The 22,878-nt window shown below is 49.8% G+C and overlaps 1 protein-coding gene across 1 annotated transcript; it reads right to left on the bottom strand.

Moving 5' to 3' along the window:
* LOXL4 (lysyl oxidase like 4) lies at nt 1–15,097 on the bottom strand. Its single transcript, XM_081912384.1, has 15 exons — nt 14,510–15,097; nt 12,999–13,283; nt 11,052–11,212; nt 10,502–10,707; nt 7,642–7,680; nt 7,073–7,289; nt 6,370–6,553; nt 5,713–5,867; nt 5,203–5,370; nt 4,802–4,964; nt 3,792–4,035; nt 3,170–3,285; nt 2,207–2,343; nt 1,977–2,088; nt 1–987 (listed from the first exon to the last, which is right to left on the bottom strand). Exons 2-15 carry the CDS (start codon nt 13,255–13,257, stop codon nt 917–919), a joined length of 2,232 nt encoding a protein of 743 aa, XP_081768510.1. The 5' UTR covers nt 13,258–13,283; nt 14,510–15,097; the 3' UTR covers nt 1–916.
* Nucleotides 15,098–22,878: the final 7,781 nt, after the last annotated feature.

The following is a 22,878-nucleotide window of genomic DNA, read 5'->3' as shown; positions in this document are numbered from 1 at the left end:
TTTTTAAAAAAAACAAAACACAACAACCTTTATTGGCAGGAACAAGCTCTATGAAATGTGGAGACGGAGAGCCCTTGGCGCTTGGGCTGGTGGAGTGGGGTCAAGGACCTTTCCCTGAGGTGACCAAGTGACCCCCCCTACACAGGGCCTTTGCCCTCCATGCTGTCGGCCATCACAGTCCATTGCACATTAAATAACTCCACAGATAGCACCAGACCCTCTTCCCCAATCCCTTAAAGTTTAAGCCTCAGGAACGTCCTGGCTGGAGCGTGTAGCAGGCAAGGGCCCAGATGCCTGGTTTCCCTCGGACTCAAAGATACGTCACAGGGTTCTGTGCCCATGGGCAGGAAGGTGGCTCCTCCATGCCAGTGGTAGAGGTGGGGGTGCCTGTGGGACTAGCCAGCAAACAGGGCCGCCCCCAAATACGTGGGCTCCTGAGGCAGAATTCTTCAGCGGGTGGAGCTGGTTGAGGTAGTCGCTCTGGGCTGGGCTGCTCCCGTGCCCATCTGCCAGAGAGGCAAGAGGAACGGCCTCTTCTGAGCAGTGCTACTTTCTTGGCCTGGGTGGGGTAGGGGTGGGGGTGGAGAGAGAAGACTCTATAGCCTCCCAGCTCATTTCAGCCCCATTTTTGTCCATAGCTGCCAACCTCTGTAAAAATAGGAAGCAGACCGTGCAGGCTGGGCTGTGATAAGCAGGCAAGGGGCAACAGGCACTGCAAGGATAGTTGTTGTTGTTGCTGCTGCTGCTGCTGCTGCTGCATGTCACCCCAAGGCTGGTGGTGAGGCAGGGAGGCAGGGAGACAATCCTTTCAGCTATCATTTTTGTGCCAGCTGGTATCTGCTGTTTGCTCTGAGTTTTGAGCAGGTTCTGGGCCCAGGAACAGTTGAGAACCTGAATTCCTTGCACCGCATTTGCCTCAGACCAAGTTGCTGGCTAGTCTCTGCTGTGCCTCTTCATCCCATTCTATGTTGGCTCCATATTCATCGCCTACAAGTGAGAGGAAGAAACAGTGGCTTTGGGTTACTTTTGACGGTGACTCAGAAACTACAACTAATCCAGAATAAGGCAGCCAGACTGGTGACAGGGAGCAGCCGCTGGAACCATATAACACCAATCCTAAAGCTCCCAGGACGTTTCCAAGCACAATTCAAAGTGTTGGTGCTGACCTTTAAAGCCCTAAATGGCCTCGGCTCTGTATACCTGAAGGAGACCTCCACCCCTGTCATTCAGCCCAGACACTGAGATTCTCCTCTGAGGGCCTTCTGGCGGTTCCCTCACTTTAAGAATTGAAGCTACAGGGAACCAGGCAGAGGGCATTCTCGGTAGTGGTGCCCACCCTGTGAAACACCTTCCCATCCGATCTCAATGAAATAAACAACTATCTGACTTTTAGAGGACTGCTGAAGGCAGCCCTGCATAGGGAGGTTTTTAATGTTTGATGTTTTATGGTGTTTTTATAGTTTGCTGGAAGCCACCCAGAGTGGCTGGGGCAACCCAATCAGATGGGTGGTAAATAATAATAATAATAATAATAATAATAATAATAATAATAATAATAATAATAATAATAATATTACACTAGTGGCCAAATTTGTGGAAACCTTTTGGAAAAAGTGTATTTCTGAGGTTTGATGGCTCATAACACCACTTTTATTTTTTGTAATACCATAAAATATATATCAATGGAAAGATAATTTAATGAAGAATGTAATGCAACAAAGTTTGTAAAATTATCTGTATTCTATCAAAAGTTATAGCCAAATAACCAGAAAAAGGAAACACAACTAGCTTTCCTTCATTTGAATGTATTTTGGGGCATTTACATTCCCATTGAGGACCCAAATTCTGCCCACACCTTTTGCTGTCATACAACCCCAGATCATAACACTATGCATGTTCTGCAGTCCTGTTGCAGTGCGCATCTCCCCCACCCAGCTTTGGCCATAGCCAAGGCTCCCTCGCTGTTCTCTTCTTACCCGTGTGGCACCCGTGTACCCAGATGCGGTGTCCGTCATACTGGCACTGGCAGCGAAGGACATTGTTGGAGAAATCCGACTCAGCTACCTCATGTTTCGGATTCACAACCACCTGGTAGGGCAGAGGGTAGAGACTGCTGTAAGCGTGGCTCAGAGAGCTATTGTGGGAAGGGGATGTTCTGTATCCAGATCGGTCCACCTGCCCATCCCTGTCACTTGCCACCACTTACCTGGAAAATGTAACTCCCACTTGGCACATCGGTGATGTCCACCCACTGGCAGTCAATGTCGTGTCTGTACGTGTCCCAGCAGCCTACGCTGACACCCTGCTCTCCAAAGTTGGCACAGGCAAAGCGCCGCTGCTGTCCTGTATGGGAATGACCACAGGCTGGGTTCTCAATGCACTGGTACAGAATAAGGCCTGCCCTGCATCACTACCGAGGTCCTCTGCTTTCAGGGGCTGCTTGCCTGCATAACTTAGAATCATAGAATTGGAAGGGACAATGAGAGTCATCTAGTCCAAGGCCCTGCAATGCAGGAATCTTTTGCCCAACGTGGGGCTTGAACCCACAACCTTAAGATGAAGAGCCTCATGCTCTACCGACTGAGCTATCCTGCTGACTTAAGCCTTTGAACTTTGTTGTGCTATTGTCTTCCTTAGTGGGTCATGCAAACCTCAGTTCTGGATAATGTTTTTTAAGGGTAAGGTAGAGGGCACTGGAGGGACGCGGGTGGCACTGTGGGTTAAACCACAGAGCCTAGGGCTTGCTGATCAGAAGGTCGGCAGTTCGAATCCCCGCGAAGGGGTGAGCTCCCGTTGTTCGGTCCCTGCTCCTGCCAACCTAGCAGTTCGAAAGCACGTCAAAGCGTAAGTAGATAAATAAGTACAGCTCTGGCGGGAAGGTAAACGCCGTTTCCGGTTTGTCAGAAGCGGCTTAGTCATGCTGGCCACATGAACCGGAAGCTGTACGCCGGCTCCCTCGGCCAATAAAGCGAGATGAGCGCCGCAACCCTAGAGTCGGTCACGACTGGACCTAATGGTCAGGGGTCCCTTTACCCTTTACCTAGAGGGCACTAGAGAGGACTTTATGGAACGGGGGGGGGCGGGAGTGGCTCGGAACAAAGTTGGGGGACCCCAGCTGTAGAGGCAACCCCAGATTCTGGCTTTTCCCCTGCACCCTCTTGGCACTTACCATCTGGGCAGTTGGTGTCCTCCAGGCAGAAGCTGGCCTTGTGTCCTTGAGCCACCCTGGAGCCATTGAGAGTCAGCAAGTCATAGTGGGTGAAAACCTCTATGCTGTGGTAGTGCCTGTGGGAGGAAGGGCCATCAGGAGCCTGCTGTGCAATCAGAGGAAGGTGAGGGTTGGGGAGAAAGTGGGCTGGAGCCCTTTTTTGGGGTGGGGAAGAGCAGAAATCTGCTGATCTATGAAGCCCGTCAGTGCAGGAGGATTAGGCGGGGCTGTCGGCTGAGCTACTATTATAGCTCTGCAACCCCGCTCACCCATAATGACAAGCCTGGTGTCAACGTTGCTATTTTCCCAGATGCAACAAACTCCGCTTGCACCACAAAACATCTCGCCGGGGTAAATGCTACTCTTTGGGACACGTGAGCCTCATCTCACAAGGAGAGGAAGCCACTGGGTTTGGGGAGAGGAAAGGAAGTCTGGACCGCATATGCATAGCAGGGAGAACCTGACAATCAGTTTCTGGCATCCAGCTCCAAATCCTGCACGTGCTCCATAGGGCACCTGCATCCCTCTACTAGCGGTGAATATGGCAGGAGTGGCAGCGCTGCGTCAAGAGGGAACCCCCTACCTGTGGCACTGGTGCCAGATCCAGGCGTGGCGCCCGGTTTTTGGAAGGAAGTCAGCCCGGCCGAGGTTGTGGATCTGCGAGGAGAAGCGCAGCAGGCGCCGATGGCCGTAGGGCCACTCCATGCGATCGGCAGATGCAGAAAGGCAGCCTTCCTCGTGCGCACAGGACAGCATGCTCAGTGGGCGGTCCTCTAGATAGGCAGTCTCCTGCACTATTTGGGCACTCATCACCAGATCTGGGGCAGCTGCAAAGAGAAGTCCAAAGTTACACGAGGTGTCCCGCTGTCCCGACTGTGTGTGTAGTGGGAGGTTAAACTCTGAGGACAGACAACCCTGATCTGCCATACTGCTCCCTCCCTTGAACTCAGTGCTGCAGTCCTTGGCTCAGCTTTGGCATATGGCAGAGACAGGGCCTTGCAGAGCCAGGCAGAAGCCCAGACCAGGTAGATAATGTGCCCTCCCCTTTCTTTTACCCTGGGGATAACTGAAGTCTTATAAATACATAAGTATATAAATAGTTTTCACAAAAGTTATGCTGACAAATAATTTTATTTCAAGACCCCTTGTGATTGTGAATATGCTGACCGAGGCCCCCTTTGGAATCGGAGGCCCAGGCCAAGTGGCCCATATGGCCCCCCCTCTGTCTGGGCCTGGCCAGAGATGAATCTACCTGCCTTCCCCCAGGACAGAACTATGCTTCTCTCTTTTTTTTATGTTTATATGCCAATTTTATCTTCCAAGGATCTCATGGTTCTCCTCTTCTCCATTTAATCATCACAACCACCCTGTGAGGTAGGCTAGGCTAAGAGATAGAAGGCGACTGGCCCAAGGTCACCCAAAGAGCTTCATGGCCGAGTAGGGATTCGAACCCTGCTCCCCCAGGTCCTGGTCCAAGACTCTAACCATTATGCCACACTAACTCTCTACGTGGCTGCTACATCCCTGCAGATGTAGCTGCCATATCACGTTATGCGCTGTCACCGATGTTGGTCTGTTTCCCTTTCCACTCACTGCTGGTGCAGGTGACTCCGGCAGAAAAGCGCCCCCCTCCGGACGGGCAGTGCACAGGCCCATGGTGCTGGCACTCCAGGATGGAGAGTTCGGTGCCTTTGCAGCGCACGCCGCTCAGCACCACCTTGGCAGCGTCAGAGTTTCCCTGCCAGTACCACGTCTCCTGGAAAGAGAGCAAGGGCAATTCTGTTGAGCAAAACCCCACACGACCCTGGGAGCCTTGGGTGCAAAGCAGCCCTTCTTCATCGCACAAGCTCCAGGGCGCCCTGTTCAACTCCTCCCCAGCTCTGGATGCTTGGACAGAAAGCCTCAGCCTCCATCCGTGCGACTGGGGAAGCGAGCCACATGCAGCTGACTGCTCAAGGCAGGATCAGAACCTGGCTCTGGGTGCAAGAACTCACCTGGAGAGCATGGCTGGCAAAGCCCAGCCCCAGTTGCCGGCACACGACCATGGCTTCCTGGAGTCCCCAGTGTTCCCCGCAGATGGCCCCCCAGCGCAAGGCACCTCCCTTGGAAACCAGGATCTCAACCACACCCTCCTCTGGAGTGCGCCCTCCGGCCAGGCGTACCTGAAAGGGGGAAATGGATTAATGGGCTAGATCATTCCAGTGTAGTAAGGTCTGGGTCACAGGTGTACCTATGGCCGCTGCTAAGAATTCAGAGAAGGAAAGGGCCCAGTGACTAAGGGATGCAGGCTTGAGGGCACCTCACCTCTTGGATGAACCAAGTGGCAGCTGTTTGTCTTCACATGGGCTTGAGATGGGCCTCAGCCTCTTTCCAGCCCCCCAGCCCTGAACGTTGGGCCCAGCAAGTGTCATTTCAGCTATCAGAGTCCAAAAGAATAACACCTGATTCCCCTCCTCGTGTTATTTGTCTCGCTCCCTGTGTGCCCCCAAAGAATCGGGTCTTACCTGGCTCCGAGCTTCTGTCCGGGGCACATTACAGCGAACAGCTGCATCTGCTTCGTGACGGCACCCCGTCTGCATCGCCCCTTGGGAGCGGCACTCTGCCAGTGAGCGCTCGTAGCCCCTGCACCGCACTCTTGTCCAGTGGATGGGACCCAGGCCTGTAACAGGAGCCGCTTTTAGTAGGGATGGACAGTCACCAGACTGGCCTCACTGCTTCCCCAACCTCTGTTTTCATGGAATTGTAGAGTCGGGAGGGACCACGAGGGTCACCCAGTTCAACCCCCTACAATGCAGGAATCTTTTGCTCGACGTGGGGCTCAAACCCACGACCCTGAGATTAAGAGTCTCACTCATGCTCTACCAACTGAGCTATCCCAGCAGGATGTTTTGCTTGGTTCTTCCTCTCCCTGCTTCTTCTTCTTCCTCCCCTGCCTCAACAGTCCCTTGGATCTCTCTCCCCAACCCACACTCTCCGTCACCAAAGATTCCTTCTGCCACCCTCCATGGGTCTCCCTTTCCCCTTCCAAATTGTGTGGCTCTGTGGCGTCTTCTAGAGGGAGGGACACGTGGCCCAGAACTGGTCCTTTCCTTGTCTCTCCTTCCCCCATAGGACGAGGGAAGCACCCCTGTAATGCTTGCATAGCCTCATCCTCCACTCACCTTGGCCCAGCTGAGCCCTGGAAAGAGCTTCTCGTGCCGTGCCATATCCCAGCTGTCGGCACACCACACTGGCGGCAGGCAGGTCCCAGTCTTCATCACACACGGTGCCCCACTGGCCACCCACCAGCACTTCCACACGCCCTTCGCCTACTTGTGCACCCGCACGGAGACGAACCTGCTGCTCCTGCAGGAGTGGAAAAGTGGATATGAGACAAAGCAGGCATGAGGGCACCTGCCTGTCTTGACAAAACTGCAACTTGATTAAAATATTGGTATGGGGCGGGTAAGCCCCACCCCACATAGCTTATCACAGGATGTGGCACATGCACTCCATTTGAATGGCAATGCCCATCAACTTTGGGGCAGCAGCCCCCTCAAATATTTTATTGGGGGGCCGAAGGGACGTTGCCCCCCAGGCGTTGGCTGATAGGACTGTGTGACTTCTAAAGTAGCAATGGCAGGGAAGACCAAGAGGAAAATAATGGGTTTTTTGCCATGACAGTGCAGTTGCTGGTGGATTCTGCAGTTCCACTGCACCATCAGTTCTCCCACGCTTGATAGGAAGCCTTTGGTCTAGTTCTTGATTTGATAGTCTTATCTTTTGTAAACCGCTTTGAGATGTTTCCCCCCCCCCCTTTACAATCAAGTGGTGTTTAAATTTTATGAAATAAATAAAGTGGGAAATGTGCCCCCTTCTGCTTACCTCTTTGGGCTTGGCCTGGCCAGGCAGCTTGGTTCTGCTAGGCTGGAACTGTGGTCCTGCTATACAGCTGACCAGGGCATGCATGCCCCCGGGACAGGAAGGTTGGTTCCTAGCTGGGGGAGGCACATGCAGCTTGCATTCACCCAGATGGGCCTCTGTGCCCAGGCACTTGATCCGGTGGATCCAAAACGTGTTGTTCGCGGTCAGGCTCTTTAAACTGTAAAATTAAAAGGCAGAGCTGATAGGGAGGTGTGTGGACCCCATCCCAAATGATCTTTCCTCTCACAATCTTTGCTGGTGCTTCAAAAATTTGATGCTTCGAACTCTTGGGAGCAAGCAGGAAAAGGGGAGGGGGGCAAATGAATCCCTGAGACCCACATCTCACTTCTGGCTCTGAGCCTGCGGCAGATGTTGCCCACCCTGACTTTTGGGCAGGGTAGGCGAGAGGGGTCAGCCTTGTGCAGAGATCTCATATTCTGGCCTCTAGAGATGATGCTTCTCCTTCCTAGCATTTCAAGTCTCCTGAACAGTCTGCTGAACAGAAGAACAAGACTAGTAGAAATCCTCACCTGGACCGTGGATCCTTCAGCTTCTGATTCCAGAGTTTCCTGAAGGGTGAGAAGATTGCATATCAGTGCATCAGGAGAGTGGTATTGAGAACACCAAGCACATGGTGTGTGACTGGAGTTACCACTTCTATAGAGACCCAAATGTGCTTTCTATTGACACTTTTTGCAGTGCTTTTTTCTGGGGGGACGCAGTGGTACGCATACCTCTAAACATCTTGTGTATCTTTGTACTTTTGTCCATTTACTGTATTTATTTTCTCCGATTCGAACTATAAAATGGTGATTTATTTATTTTTGGAGTCAAAATCAGAGTACCCCTAAACATTTTTTAAGAAAAAAAGCACTGACTTTTTGTTTGGGTGGGTTCTTTATCAAAAAGTTAATCATCATAGATTCTAAACACTTATTCTACTGCTATTACTAATAGTCATAACAATTAATTTTTTTTATCACCTTTCTCACACATCTCAAAGCAATGTATGACATGTAATAAAAATAGTAAAAACAAACAAACCAACAACACAGAAAACAGCAGTAAATTTAAAAGACACAATACAAAGTAAAAAACCCCTGCCAGAGCCTTATTCATCCAACTGCCCATCCTTTCTCCCACTTTTTCCCTCTGGGGGAGCTGCCCACATTTCAAAGAGCAACTGGATGCTGCTACTGTTGTCATGCCCTCACCACCACCGGACTCCTGGAAAGCTGCACGGTTTCTCCTGTAAACAAATTCCAGAGCTGTGGCAAATGGTACAAGGGTGCCAGCAGCCACAGAAAAGGTTGGGTAATCTAAATCAAGATTGTGCAGCTGTACCAAGGGCCTTGGCATCTTTAGCTGAATCCTCACCCTCATGGTCTGGGAAGATGGGCCCTAGTCTCTCCACAGCCCGCAAGAAATAGGTTGGTCTGGGGAGGAAGCCTCCCAGGCTCAGAGCCAGAAACAGCAGGTCCTTCTCCTCTGTGAGAAGCTGCCTGGGCCAGCCCCAGCCTTCTCTGTAATTACCCCACTGCGGTTTGGCTCATCCCACCGGAGAGATGGCCCTGGCACCCACACCTGCTCATTGCAGGGCTATATTTATAGAGAGAATGGTGGGTGGAGCATGGAAGATGAGCAGAAGAAAACAGGGGCACGTGGGACTACCAGCACGTGAGGGGGGGGGCATGGTCAGATCCCACAAAGCCACAGGAATGGGACAGGACAGTCGTGAGAGACAAAAATGGACACTGAGGCAAGACATAGAGAGGCCATTGTGTCCCAGAAAGCCACTCATGTGCACCAGTCACCTGTGTATGCAGGACTATTGTGAAAATGGTGTTTAAAAAAACCCCCAAATCACATACTTCATAAGACTCTGGGGTAGCTCAGTTGGTAGAACAGGAGACTCTCAATCTCAGGGTTGTGGGTTCAAGTCCCAGGTTGGGCAAAAGATTCCTGCATTGCAGGCGGCTGGACTAGATGACCCTCGTGGTCCCTTCCAATTCTACAGTTCTATGATTCTATGTGAGAACAGCCATAGCTCAATGGTAGAGCATCTGCTTTGCAGCAGAAGCTCCCCAGTTCAAGCCCCAGCATCTCTAAGGTAGGGCTGGGAAAGTTTCCCTCCCCGAAACTGTCAGTCAGCATAGACAATAGCGTTAGAGATGTGGAGTCGACCCTAGAAGTTAAGAAATGCTAGGATTTGGGGTTCTTTGTGATATGAAGGGAGAATATAAGCTGCAAGGGGGTTCCTGGCTGGCTGAGAGAAGAGCAGAGCTGTGAGCATTACAAGAGAGAACCATTTTGCAATTTTTGCAAAATTGCAAAAGTAGATCAAAGACTATTCATGTATGCCACAACAGCAGCAAGAATTTTGTTAGCCCAAAGGTGGAAGTCACAAGAATTATCAACGATTGAAGGGTGGCAGGCGAAGATGATGGACTATGTGGAGTTAGCCAAGCTGACTTTTAGGATCTGGAACCAAGGCGGCCAGAAATTCCAAAGAGATTGGAGTAAATTTATTGAGTACTTGAAAGATTATTGCAAAAATGTGAAGACACTAGCAGGACTGAAATAAATCTTGTAACGTAACGTAAAAATAGTAGCTGATCATGGATCAAAAAATAACTTGATGTATGCTGAAGGACAGAAACTGGCAGTTGAAATGCGCATGCAATTTATTAGAAATTGGGAAACCAGTTGAAGGGAAGGAGGGAAGTCGTGTGCTCGGTGGAGCAAAAGTATTTGATTTGTGTTTGAAAAGTTGTTATATTTTGTGTTATAAAAAAAGAAAAATAATAAAAGTTAGAGAGCCATTGAGGGTCATCAACAACTCCTTGTCCCAGGTGTGACCAGAGACTGGAGATTTGGAAGGTTGCCAGGGTAACAGCTCAGGGGAGGGCAAGGGGTTTCTGGGAAGAAGAAAGAGGAGGAAGGGAAAATATTGGTGAGGGTGAAGGAAAGACTGCTTGCACTGCTGTGGACCATGCTGTAGGATCTGAACCTCCTCCATGCAGATGGAAGGTGTAAACAGGTGAATAAATGCTATTTCTTAAAGCATAACATCCTCTGCTGTGTCTTCTATTCTCAAAAGGGACACAGAATCTGTGTGGGCGCCTGAGATCCCGTGTGGGACAGGTGCCAGGCTTCTGTAACAATAGCAAGCAAGGCAGACCTAATCATCTGACTTAAACATCTTCCGGTGTTTGCTTTCCCACCAAACATCCTGCACTGATGCATATGCGCCCTTTGTGCATGCACATCAAGCTGTCTCCCATCATGGGTGCCCTCTGCCACTTTCTCATCCTCATCTGCACCACTGCGCCCTGACAAGGCAACTTGCCCTTCCACCTGGGCAGCCCCCCTCCCCCCACCAGCTCTGACCTGTAGAAGCCTGTGGCAACTCGTCCTTCCTTGGGGAAGCCCAGCATCCCACACACCACTCGAGTGTTGTTGCGCGTCCAGCCGGCATCACACACCTGGCGCCAACGCCCGTGGATTTTCACTTCCAGGGCGCCTTCTGTGATGGGGGAAGCCAACTTGGCCCTGGCCAGGATTGGCTTGATACGCACCTCTTCCACTCTAGAGTCCTGCGTAAAAGAAAAGAAATGGTACGTGTTACTTCACCCGTCCACAGATGAGGGGAGACATGTTCCAAGGTTGGGTTTGTCTCCCATTAGGCTGCAGATTTATGGCCAGTTACTGAGGAATATGTACTATGAAACTCAGTTTGGCTCACATCTAAGCAAATAAGCCTGAGATGTGGGTCTAAGCCAGATGTGGGGAGCCTTTAGCTCTCCAGATGTTGCTGAACTCCGAGTCCCATTACCCATTGGCCAACTGTCCATGACTGATAGGAGTTATCGTGCAGCGACATTTGGAGGGTCAAAGGCTGTCCACACGTGTTCCAAGCCCCTCTTGCAGAGCTCCTCACCTGGATGCGTGCCGTAGCTGGGTTGGATCGGCGTAGACCTGTGCAGATCACGCCCGTGTCCTCATTGTGGTTGCAGTCTGTCACACCCCAGCCATTGGATTCACACTCAGCCAAGGAACTTTCTGTGCCAGAGCAGCGCATGTTGTCCAGCCAGATGGGGCCTATAGATAGACAGAACAAGGATTCCTAGCTATTCTTTTTTCAAGCATGGCTGTCACAGCCTGATTTCCTCCAGGTAGGTGCCACTTTCCTAGGAAAACCCATACTCTCTGATTTATACTGTAAGGCAGGGGTAGGCAGAAAGCAGACAAAAACCTACTGGTAGGAGACCCCTGGATGATCTTCAGTAGGTGATCAAGGGTTTCTTGGCTCCCAATTTTAGTTGCTTGGGAACAGGAATGATAACGCCATATTCCTGTACCCACTTCTCTGGGAGCAAGTCCCATTGAGCTATTTCTGAGTTAACATGTATAGGATTGTACTGTAAAAGAAAAGCACCTATCTTTTTCTAAATGAGGCTGCTGAGGGTGGGTGGAAAGATGGAGATGATTTTGGAGCAAAAAGACCCCTGAGTTCAGTTTGGGTACCAAAACCAGATTTCTGTGCTGCTCAGTGGCGTAGCGTGGGGGGTGCAGGGGGGCCGGCTACACCGGGCGCAACATCTGGGGGGGCGTGCTCACACTCGCAGCTCTCTGCCCCTACTAAAATCCACGGGTTAGGGGGCGCAAATTACTTGCCTTGCCCCGGGTGCTGACAACCCACGCTACGCCACTGGTGCTGCTTATGTGCTCAGTCATTATAAATAAATATCTACCTCTTTGGAGCCACTATGTTGTACCTGGTTCTGGATGGTGAACGTTGGGGTTCAAGTTTGGAGGGGGGGATCCAGAGTACATCCCCTAAACCTGAAGTCTGCCCATCCCTGCTAAGGTAAATCTTCCCATTAGCACAACACCAAAGCATTTGACATTAGAACAAGGACTTAATTTATCATGCAGATTTCTCTGGGCAGATTGACTGTGCTAATCGGATGCCAGCCTATCTGCGGCGACATGAGATATTTTCAGACCTGAGATATTTTGAGTAGAATTACCTGACCGAAAAGAAAAGAAAAAAGCACCATGGATATAAATTAGCCTGAACGAAATACACTGCATCATAGAGGGGGTCTGGCATTTCACAGCCCCCTAGACCTGGATGCATAGGTTCAAGAGGTGACGTACGTTTCAGATGTGCGTGCCAACAGACAAGCACATTTTCAAAAGCAATTTCTCCACCTTTGGTGCCACTCCAGGTTGGCATCTCTGTGCCCTTGGCAAGGCAGCCAGCACTTTGGAACACTGAGCAGAGTTGAAGTGAACCAATAGCAGGGAGTTCCTTCTAAAAAAACTCCAGGTGGCACACTTGCCCTGCTCTTTATGGTGCCCCTTGCCGAGAGTAGTTTTACTGAGGTGTGCCAAACCAAATCTTCCACCCACTGAGAGCCCTTGGTGACACTGGAGCTGATAAGGAGGCTAGAGCCTGACCAAAGCACTCGTTTCTAAAAAGGAAATGTTCTGCACAGCTCAGACTGGCCTGGAAGCAGCATTTCAGATCCTGAAAACAAGGGCCCATGATCTTAATATGGACTGTGGTTACTTGACAGTGAAGACAGTGCTCTCTGTACCTGCTCAGAGGTCCTCTTTGCAGGTCCTCAGCTTGGAAACTGGGAATAGGTCAGAAGGCTGAAGTCTGCAGGATAGCTCAGTCAGTAGAGCACAAGACTCTTAATCTCATGGTCGTAGGTTCAAGCCCAACATTGGGCAAAAAGATTCCTGCATTGTTGGACTAGATGACCCTCATGGTCCCTTCCAGCTCTACAATTCCATGATTCTATTATGAAACCCATCTAAATCTGAGCCCAGCAGCAGCAGCACCCCATGTCCCCCCATTCCAGTTCCTCCTTACCATCTCCTGGGCCGTACTTGGCACTGTGCGCCCAGTTCACGGCACCTTCGTAGCCCAGCTCCCTGCAAGCCACGCCCGCCACATGGATGTTGAAGTCGTCGTCACACACGGTGCCCCACTGCCCATTGTACAACACTTCCAGCCGCCCTTCGCCTACTTGGCTCCTGGGCCCCACCAGCCGCAGCTGAATCTGTGGACGCTGGGCCCAACTGGGCCCAGCCAGGCATGCCAGCAGGAGGAAGGTGAGATGAGAAAGCATCGTGGGTCCAAGGATGACTGGAAGACCTGGGAAATATGAGAAATCTGATTAGTGGAAACATAGTTTTCTGGGTAAGGAACGAGGTCAGCGGAACTCCCTGCTACAATGAAACCATGTTTGATCAGGTATCATTACAGACACACAAAGTTACAGTGTGAGAAGGAAAGCGGCTGGGCAAGTCTAACAGGGTTGGTCCTTCCCAAAAGACTGGATATTGTACTACAGCAGGGTCCTCCAGTTGCTGTTGGACTCCATCTCCCATCAGCCCTAGTCAGCACAGCCAATGGCTAGGGATGATGGGAGTTGTAGTCCAGAGTCATCACGTTAGTTTTTCCCATCCTATTGTCATGCTAGGTAGGGACAAATGAAGACAGAATAAAACTATGCAGTTAAATGGTTTCTATTGTTAGTTACTGCGACTGATTTTTTAAAACATTTATATCCTGCTTTTCCACTGGAGACTTTCAAGGTGACTTGTAACACAGTATTTTAAAAACTAACACTCGTTTGGGAGAGTGTGTGTGAAAACAGCCAAAAGAAAAAATTCAGGACCAGGAAATGATGAGAGTTATCCCACGCGAAGCACCTAACACTGATACCGTACGGGGTTTAAACAAAACAAAAAAACGCACAGCCCGTTCCTCCAGGATGAATGGATGGCCGACAGACAGATGTGGAGGGACAGAGAGACAGATGTGAACAGGTTGAGGCAAGAACATTCCAGCCACCCACACGCGCGGGATGGTGACTTATAATCTTCTGCTGAATACCTCCAATTCAGAGAGCTGAGATGTTTGTTTGTCTGATTTTCCTTTATTTAGACGCTGCCTTGGGTGGTTTTTTGGGGGGCGGGGGTTGCGGTTGTCAGTGTTTTCACCTGAGAATGCAGAGCTCACAGAATCGGAAGAGACTCCAGAGTCATCTAGTTCAAGCCCCTCATGGGGGAGAAAAGGAAACATTGCTGGACCCTCCCCTCTTTTATCGCTATTTTCCCAATACACCCCCCCCCCTCAAAATCAACAGAATGCACTTGCTGTTGAGATCCATGTTCCATTACTTTCTACCACCTGGTGTTTATTGGGGGAGGTGTGTTTCTGTCTTGCAAAATAACTGACGCGCCCAAGTTTTGGGGAAAAGAGTTGCAGGGGACACCCCCTCTCCCCCACCCCCAAAATAATAAATCTCCCCAGAAATCCAGAGCCAGTCCCGCAAAACCTCTCTCCCCAGCGAGACTTTCCGTCTGAATACTCACGTGCACGCGCGGCTCAGCCAGTCCAGGAGAAGGAGAGACGGGACGACAAGTGAGCAATGCTGGCGGCCACGAGCGACGGAGCCGGAGAGGAGAAGCGCAGGGGCTGCGGGCGCTCAGGCGGCGTCGATCCCGACCAGGATGTCCACGCGGAGCAGAGAGCGAGAGGTGAGCCGAGCCTGTCTCCGCGCTGCCGCCTCTCGTCCGCTCCGTCCGCAGCCCGTCCCGTCCAGCCTTTTTATCGTGGCGGCCGCCCCCTCTGGCTCTCGGACAGATCCGAGAAGGGGCAGGGCAGGACGGAGCCTCGAGTGCCTGGATGCTCAAGAGGGAGGGGGGCCTTCAGAAAGCGCCCACGAATAGGGTGGCCGCAGCCTGCCGCTGCTTTCTCCATCTCAGGGGGGTGGGGAACACTTTGGGCAGGTCCCTTTGCGTTTAAATCAGGGCTAGGGAACTGGTGGTCCTCCAGATAGTGTTCGAGGGCTTTTTCCATCATTCCTGACCATCGCTCTTGCTGACTCCGGCTTTTGGGAGCCAGAGTCCAATAAGAAGATTCCTGCTTGCCCAGGGGTTGGAATAGATGGCCCATGGGGTCCCATCTTCCTTAACTTCACTAAGCAGAAGCTTGAAGGCTCTGCCATCTCAAGTTTTGAAATCTTTAGATTTCAGACAAAACCAAGCAAGATTCCTGGTAGGCAGTTGTTTCCCCAAAATTGTTCTCCAAAGGAAATAAGAAGCCTGTGTTTCAAAGGCTATGGATGATGGATCTCACATTAGGTTTCACAGGTAGCAGTTCTGATTCTCTCTCTCTCTCTCTTTCTCTCTCTCCAACAAAGGAAGAGGATCTTTGCCTCTCTGCTCCCTTTCATGTGAGAGTCTGCCTAATCACAAGAGAGCCAAGGCTGTGAAAATAATGAAATGCAGGGTTCAAATGCTCAGGCCTTGGATGTGGAGTCAGCTTACATCAAGGCCTGCCTAAGACATTTTTCTGCCTGAGGAGAGACAAGATGGTGCCTTCTCCTAGTCAGTGTATGGAAACCAGCTATATTGGCAGTTGACTCTTCCACACTGGCAACATGGCAATGCCCTCAACTGAATCTGACGGTACCAGGCTAGCCTGAGGGTGGGGTGCAGGGCTGGTCATGTGGTCTTCTGCATACCTCTGTCTGTTCCACACTCCTGAGCATCTGCCTGACTCTGCCTAATGGTAGGGTCGGCACCAAATTACATCTCAACACGGTGTCCTCATCTGCATAATTATTCTCACCTAAGGTTGTACCTACAACAATTGTCTGCTCAACAAAATTGCAAATCTCCAAAACAGCTTGCTGCTGGTTATTCACACAACCCTTCCCTTCAAAAGATCGCAGGACCAAGAATCTTCTAAGGGCACTTTCACACAACCTTTAAAAAGAAAAAACTACCATCCTGATTTCTTGTGGGGATATTAGACAGTATCAGCTATTTAATGAGCATCCGCTCTTATTTGTTTTCAGGGCAGTTAGATGATGTTGCATCAAAGCAAGTGTTATTCCACACTTTCCAGAGTATTTCCCAGTACTCCCTTTACCACAAAAAGTCTGACCATTTGAGGAGGTGGGTTTGTCGCACAAGACCTCCCAGTCAACTTTAATTGTACAGCCTGAATTTGCAGGTGTGTGATGGAATCCCACTTGAAAATAGCAACAGTCTAGATATGCCCTTTGATTGCAAAATGTAATTCTCCCACGAACGTCCTCTATAATAACAGAACTGGTGATACAAAGGAATTCACCAGTCCACAGACTAGACGCCTCTCCTTTTAGGATATTCAAGAAAATCACAGATGCATTCAGGCTGAATAGAGGAAAAAGAGGAACTGAGGCGGTGATTCTGTTTCATTTATCCGGGAAGACCTGATGGAAGATGAGCCCACTTGTAGAACTGAGAGATCCAATGGCATTTATGCAAACAAAAAAGCCTGCAATGATGCTCATTCAAGGGATAATTCCATTGCTTGTGAGGAATGTTTGCTTTGTGACTAATCTTAAACATACTTATTTTTCACATTATCCACCACAGGGAGGAACTGTGCATTGCTTCAGCAAATGTGTTTGTTGTCTAATTATAATGTGGAGGCATTTGCAAGGAGAATCAATAGATTCATCCGGCAGTATTTCTTCTGTAACCTTTCCCCCAGGCCTTCTCCCCAAGCTAGGTTCCTTTCCCATCTTTGAAACACCTTGTTGTTGGGGTAGGGGAGAGAGAAAAAATGGTCCCCAAGACATTGTGAATGCTGTGCCAATATAAACTACTTTCTTCCAGTTTTTCTTGCTGTTATTGCTCCACTGGAGATTCAGAATTCTACTTCTCTGGTGCATTTTTTTAAGGATACCCCATCTGCAGCATGTAATTCCTTAGCAACAAGGTTAGTTCTGCCCTCTTCCACTATGTGCAAATAGGCTGCGGTGGCTGGTGTAGTGCCCATTGGGATTGGTGGGGCAGGCGTCATGAGACCAACAGAAGGCGGAGCCAGAACCAGTGACAAGCAGAGATGCCCCTGCTTGGTTAGAAGGCAGGCTGAGGTTGGGGGGCAGAGCCCCCTCTGCTCTTAGGCACATGCTTCCACTTGACAGAGGAATGCACCAATGAAATGCCAGAGAAGGGGCTGTGGGTCAGTGGAAAAGTGCAGGCTTTGGCTGTAGAAAGGTCCTATACGTATTCAATTCCTGACATCTCCAGGAAGGACTGGGAGACATTCCTGACCAAAACCCTGGAGAACCATTCTCAACCTGTGGGTCCCCAGATGTTGTTGGACTACAACTCCCATCACCCCTAGCTAGCAAGGCCAGCACTCAGGGGTGATGGGAGTTGTAGTCGAACAACATCTGGGGACCCACAGGTTGAGAACCGCTGATAGAGGCTTGTGTAGACCAAGGGTCAGCTTGAGGGCCACGTGCAGCCCTTGACCTAATACCATGCTGATGGCAAGAAAGGGAGGGCAAGAGTGGGTGATCCACCACCTTTTGACTCCAGCCCCACCTAACACTGGCTCCAGCCCCACCCACCTCTAACACGTGGGCCCAGGGAGTTCATACTCTGGCATTGCCTGTGGCAATTCAACTCTAGATAGAGAAAAGGTTCCCCAGCCCTGATGTAAACAATGCTGAACTAGACGGGCCAATGATCTGTCTCCGTATAAATCTGCTCCCCAAATTCCCAGTAAACTCCCTAGTAGCAACTATTAAAGTGCTATTACAGTATATTGGGGGGGGGGGGAGAGAAGACCTCCTCTTCTGCTTGCAAAATGGCTTCAGGGTAAACTTTCATCTTTACAGGTTGCGACCATTTGTCCCTTCGGAGTATTCCTTGCTCTCTCCAGCAAAGGCTTTTAGAGGATAACAGCTCAAGATACTAATAGAGAGCTCTGCTCTCTGTCAATCATTTCCACCTTCAAGAAGCTGATTGACTGGGGACACCATCAACGGGGGCAACTCTCTCCCATCTGTCTTGCTTAATAATAGCCACCGATATTCCCATTTCCTCCTCGTTTTGCCTAGTCATGTCTTTTAACCGTGTTTAGGAATGCTGGCCCTCTAGCTGCAAGCTGCGAAGATTAATGGCTCGCTGCGTGGAAAAAGATGCATGCTTTGTTTTCAATGTGTGTGTCAATTTTATGGGCTTAAAAAAAGTGAGCCTATGGGCACTTGTGCAATATGTGAGGATATTTGCAGGTCAGGACCATGGGTGTATGATGTGTGCACAAATGCATTAAAATAGGCTCTATCAAGGGTCACACAGACACAGGCACCACTCCAAAACAGAAAGAAACATGGGAGCAGAAAACAGACCTCGTTTCCCTGATTTTTGATCACTTCTGAACTCCATGTAGAGCAAGGATGTGCTCTGCAGGGAGCTGGCTTCTGGCCCCAGGCCAGTTGGCAGACCAACTCTGTGTTGCAAAGATGTCTGCAAACGTGACACGAAGGCTGGCAACATCAACCCCACCCTGTGGGAATCCCTTGCTGTGCCTGGAAACAGACAGTCAGGTCTTGTATCAACAGCAGTGGCCAGAGGAGAAATGACTGCTGGGTGGAGCACAGAGAGAAGAAACACCATGGTGCATCTGCAGCAGCACAACTGGATGCCTTCGTTTGCCCCAGCTGCAACAAAACATGTCTCTCCTGCATTGGTCTCTACAGCCACAGCAGAAGCTGCAACTGTCCAACAGCTTGATCTCACCCCACCCCAAAGGCACACTCCTTCATTGTCTCCCAAGACAGATGGACGCCATCAGCAGATGCACAACTCATCAGTTGCAGCCAGCTTTAATTTAGCTCTGCTCTTCTCGCTCCTGGGATTCTTCTGACAGCTCTGCCAAGGCACCTTAACCACGGTCCACAGCTGTACTCCTGCGAGGTGTCTCCTTGGGCTGCTGCCTTCCCCGTGCAACACTTCCTTGGGACTCATCCTGGCCCTGCCCATCACGGTCTGTGGCCTCCGCCTAGCAGCAACTAGCCCCGTTACAAGGCTGGAAATAAACAGGAAGTAGCGTTGCCCATGCCGTAGTCCACATCCCAGGCAGGAATGTGCCAGTGGCTACAGGCTGTTTGCTTAGAGTTTAAGGAGTAGGTTCCTGGCATGAGGAGCCAGAAAAAGCATGGCCCCAAATACCCCTGTGAGCTCACCATTCTGGCAATCCGTTGCAGGGAAAGACCGGGACCACAGAAGAAAAATTCATGCCCCTATTTCTTATGAGAAGGGCACAGGGGAGCATCCTCCCGTGTCTGTTGGCAGAGTCCTGTGGCTACCCACTTGTGCCCAGCTTGGTCAACCAAGAGGCTGGCAGTGGCACACTTTCTGCATCTCTGCCCAGCACGTGGCTTCTGGCTATATGATGTCAAGGCACGAGCAACTGCCAAAATACCAGATCCTTCCAAAAATGACTGCCTTTGACCTAGAGCTGTCAGCAGCAGGGCAGCTGCTCTGTGCAAAACATGAGGAGAATAGGCAAGATAGATGACCTTTGGATTGCTGGCTGGGGTGAATCAAAGGGAGGCTCTGCCCATTCTAAGCATCATTGAACCAGAAAGGGACACTCTTCCTGCCACGTGGGCTGATGATAATTTGTTTCCCTGCCCGTCTTGCCAGCTTTGGGAAGATTTGCCAGGACACGTCATTGGCCAAGTATCTGCAAATATCAGGGATGCTTGTCTTGATCCAGCTCAGACGCTTTGCACATTTCTTACAATCAGATCCACTCTCCTGAGTGACTTGTCATAGCATAGAAAAACAGGAGTGAGCTGAACCAATTCCTCAATGGCATTTCAACCGAGCTGCCACCACTTTACCACCCATTTTAACTCAACACAGGTAAATCTGGTTAACTCAATCACAGCAGCATCTATTTCTTTGCAACACTGGAGATTCCAAGCTCAACTTTCATACTTACTCCTAATGCTGTTGTTTCTGTAGCACTTCTATCTTGCCTTTGCTCTAAAGGAGTTTAGTCCCCCTTTCATCCTCACACTGACCCTGTGAGGGAGGTTAAGCTGAGAGACAGTGTCTGGCTCAAGGTCACTCAGAAAAGTTTTGCAGCTAACTGGGGATCTGAATCCACGTCGCCCCAGCCGCAGGCCTAAATCCAGGGCTGCGCGGGAAGACGGAGCTTTTGTATAACCAAATCACACAAACGAAACAAAAATGGTTATTTAGGAACAACAGAAGAGAACATAAAACCATGTATATAAGATGAAGGAAGCATTAAAAACACATTCTAGCTTAGCTATGCATCAAATTAGTTTCAGAGACAAAAGAACATGCCAGAATAATATGGGCTGATACTCATGCTCTGAGTTACAAGAAAGTATAATAAATTTATGAATGCAGATAGGCATTAACTTCTCTTTTTTTGCTCCAGCTTTACACACATGCCTCATTGCCACAGTAATGCGATTCAGAGGTACACACTGAGGTCAAAAGGTAGCACTTTTTTAATGCAAAATAGATTTCCTGTTGTTTTATTTATTTAAAACATTTATAAACTCACAAGCTTAATATTTTTAAAAGAGCACTAGGAAGCATGCAGCATAAAAACAGCACACAATGGGTGGTATTCTGCTGTGTTTTGCTCAGAATAGACCCACTGATATTAATTTTAAAATTATTTTTTTACAGTATGTCATCTTTAATGGACATATTAAATCATTAACTGAATATTAATGAACATGACTAAGTTGTCCATTAATTTCAAAAGGTCTACTCTGACTAGAATTTAGCCGAGTGCCACCCAATAGTATTACAACAAAAATACTACACAAACCTACATGCACCAAGGACCAATTTAAACATGATTTGGGAGATTCTTGATCAGGCCTCCCATTTATTAAACACAGCTGAAAGGGTGAAGCAGAGCCATGGTGCAAGGTAAGGGGCTTAACCAGATTCCCCCATGTAGCACCTCTGATCTCAATCCCCCCAACCTGCTGTTAGCCATGGGGGTGGGAGAAGGAGAGACAGGAAATATATGGGTATCAGTTTTTCTGCCCCCCACCTGCTGTTCACAGCCAACTGTAATTGCGGGGATGGGTTTTTACTAGGGCTGTGGTGTGGGGGGAAATGTTAGCCCCCTCCTCAAGTGTCATCTTGGCCTGCTTTCAAATGACTCCTTCTCTCACAGGTGCTTTTAACCCAAGAAAACAGTGTTGGGTGGTTGATAACAGGCGACTCACATCACATCTGCTTTGGACCTGAGACAGAGAATCTGGTGACACCACGAACCTGCGTGGTTTAGCCAAGAACAGAATGGATGCTGGTTATGATTCAAAGCAAACAAGACACTGGCAGTGAATCATACAGCAAGGAAAGAAACCTGTTGTTCAATGGAAAGTGGTTAATACATCAGGAAATAAATGTGTAACCTATACAACCTGCATAAGAAAAGAACAAGCCGATTCACAGCTTAGCCTGCAAATATAGCAGGCTGGCCAGTTTGAAAATGGCTCTGCTTTGCTCAAGAAGACTCTCCAAAGGATTGCAGAGAAGCATAGATCCATTTTCTCCACCCCAGTCCAGCTGGGCCGCGTCCTTCGGACTCATCCATCAAGAGCCAGACCTGCCTGCGCAGATGCATGTGCAAAGGAAATATCTCAGGGCCCCACATGGCTTCTAATGGGACCCTGTCACCCCACTGATTTAGCGCAGCTCACTTCAGACACGGTACACAAAGCAGGACGAATGATTGTGGAATCTTGAAAGTAGAAAGGAATGCCACCTGCTTTACCCTCATCCATATTTGTCAAATGGCCCACCTTGGACGGGCAGGAATTAATCCCTCTTGTGTTTCATAGAATCAGAGTTGGAAGAGACCACAAGGGCCATCGAGTCCAACCCCCTGCCAAGCAGGAAACACCATCAGAGCACTCCTGACATATGGCTGTCAAGCCTCTGCTTAAAGACCTCCAAAGAAGGAGACTCCACCACACTCCTTGGCAGCAAATTCCACTGTCGAACAGCTCTTACTGTCAGGAAGTTCTTCCTAATGTTTAGGTGGAATCTTCTTTCTTGTAGTTTGGATCCATTGCTCCATGTCCGCTTCTCTGGAGCAGCAGAAAACAACCTTTCTCCCTCCTCTATGTGACATCCTTTTATATATTTGAACATGGCTATCATATCACCCCTTAACCTCCTCTTCTCCAGGCTAAACATGCCCAGCTCCCTTAGCTGTTCCTCATAAGGCATCGTTTCCAGGCCTTGGACCATTTTGGTTGCCCTCCTCTGGACACGTGTTTACCTATTGCTTTCCCAAAGACCCATCAAGCCCAGGGCTGACTGGCTGCATCTCTTTGTGGGTCTCTTGGGGGGGGGGGATACCCTCCCAGCCCCAATACTTGAAATCTTCAACGGGAAATTAAACCCAGGACTGTATACATAATAAATAAAAACCCACCATTTCCTACTAAGCTGCAGAGTTCCCTTCCCTAGATCCCTTGCAGGCCTTTTGTCCATGGCAATAAGAGCATCCTTTCCCCCTGCACCTGCTTGCTGTGTTTCCTCTTCCTCCTCTGACCTGCCCACAGAGCACTCAGCTCTGCTGCCATCGCAGCTCAAGGCTGGGAAGATGTTGTGTCATTGACTGCCTGGGCTGGGCACGCCCGTTTGCCAGTCCAACGTGGCACAGGGCGGAGCGGAGGAGGCGAGCTGGTCCTCCCTGCCAGCTGCTGCCTCAGCACGTGTCAGGCCCTTGGCCCGGGATGTTCTGTGGTTAAGGCCAGGGAGCAGCTCAGGCAGCACTAAAAACAGCTCCGCCTGGAGCTATTCTCATCCCGTCAATATTTATATAGCTGTCTCAGGTGCAGCACCTCGTTCCAGGGACGTTTTATTTAGGGGCCGGTGGG

The sequence above is a fragment of the Podarcis melisellensis genome (assembly GCF_964234715.1).
Source record: "Podarcis melisellensis genome assembly, chromosome: 5".
In the NCBI taxonomy this organism is placed as follows: Eukaryota; Metazoa; Chordata; class Lepidosauria; order Squamata; family Lacertidae; genus Podarcis; species Podarcis melisellensis.
This window is presented reverse-complemented; position numbering and strand designations above follow the sequence as displayed.

What these genes read in the sequence shown, in the direction of transcription:
- LOXL4 (XM_081912384.1), bottom strand. Translation starts at nt 13,257, where the DNA reads ATGCTTTCTCATCTCACCTTCCTCCTGCTGGCATGCCTGGCTGGGCCC. An exon ending in TTGCCAGCCATGCTCTCCAG is followed by an intron (nt 4,965 to 5,202) that starts GTGAGTTCTTGC and finishes CTCTCTTTCCAG; the next exon opens with GAGACGTGGTACTGGCAGGG. An exon ending in GGACACCAACTGCCCAGATG is followed by an intron (nt 2,344 to 3,169) that starts GTAAGTGCCAAG and finishes ATTCCCATACAG; the next exon opens with GACAGCAGCGGCGCTTTGCC.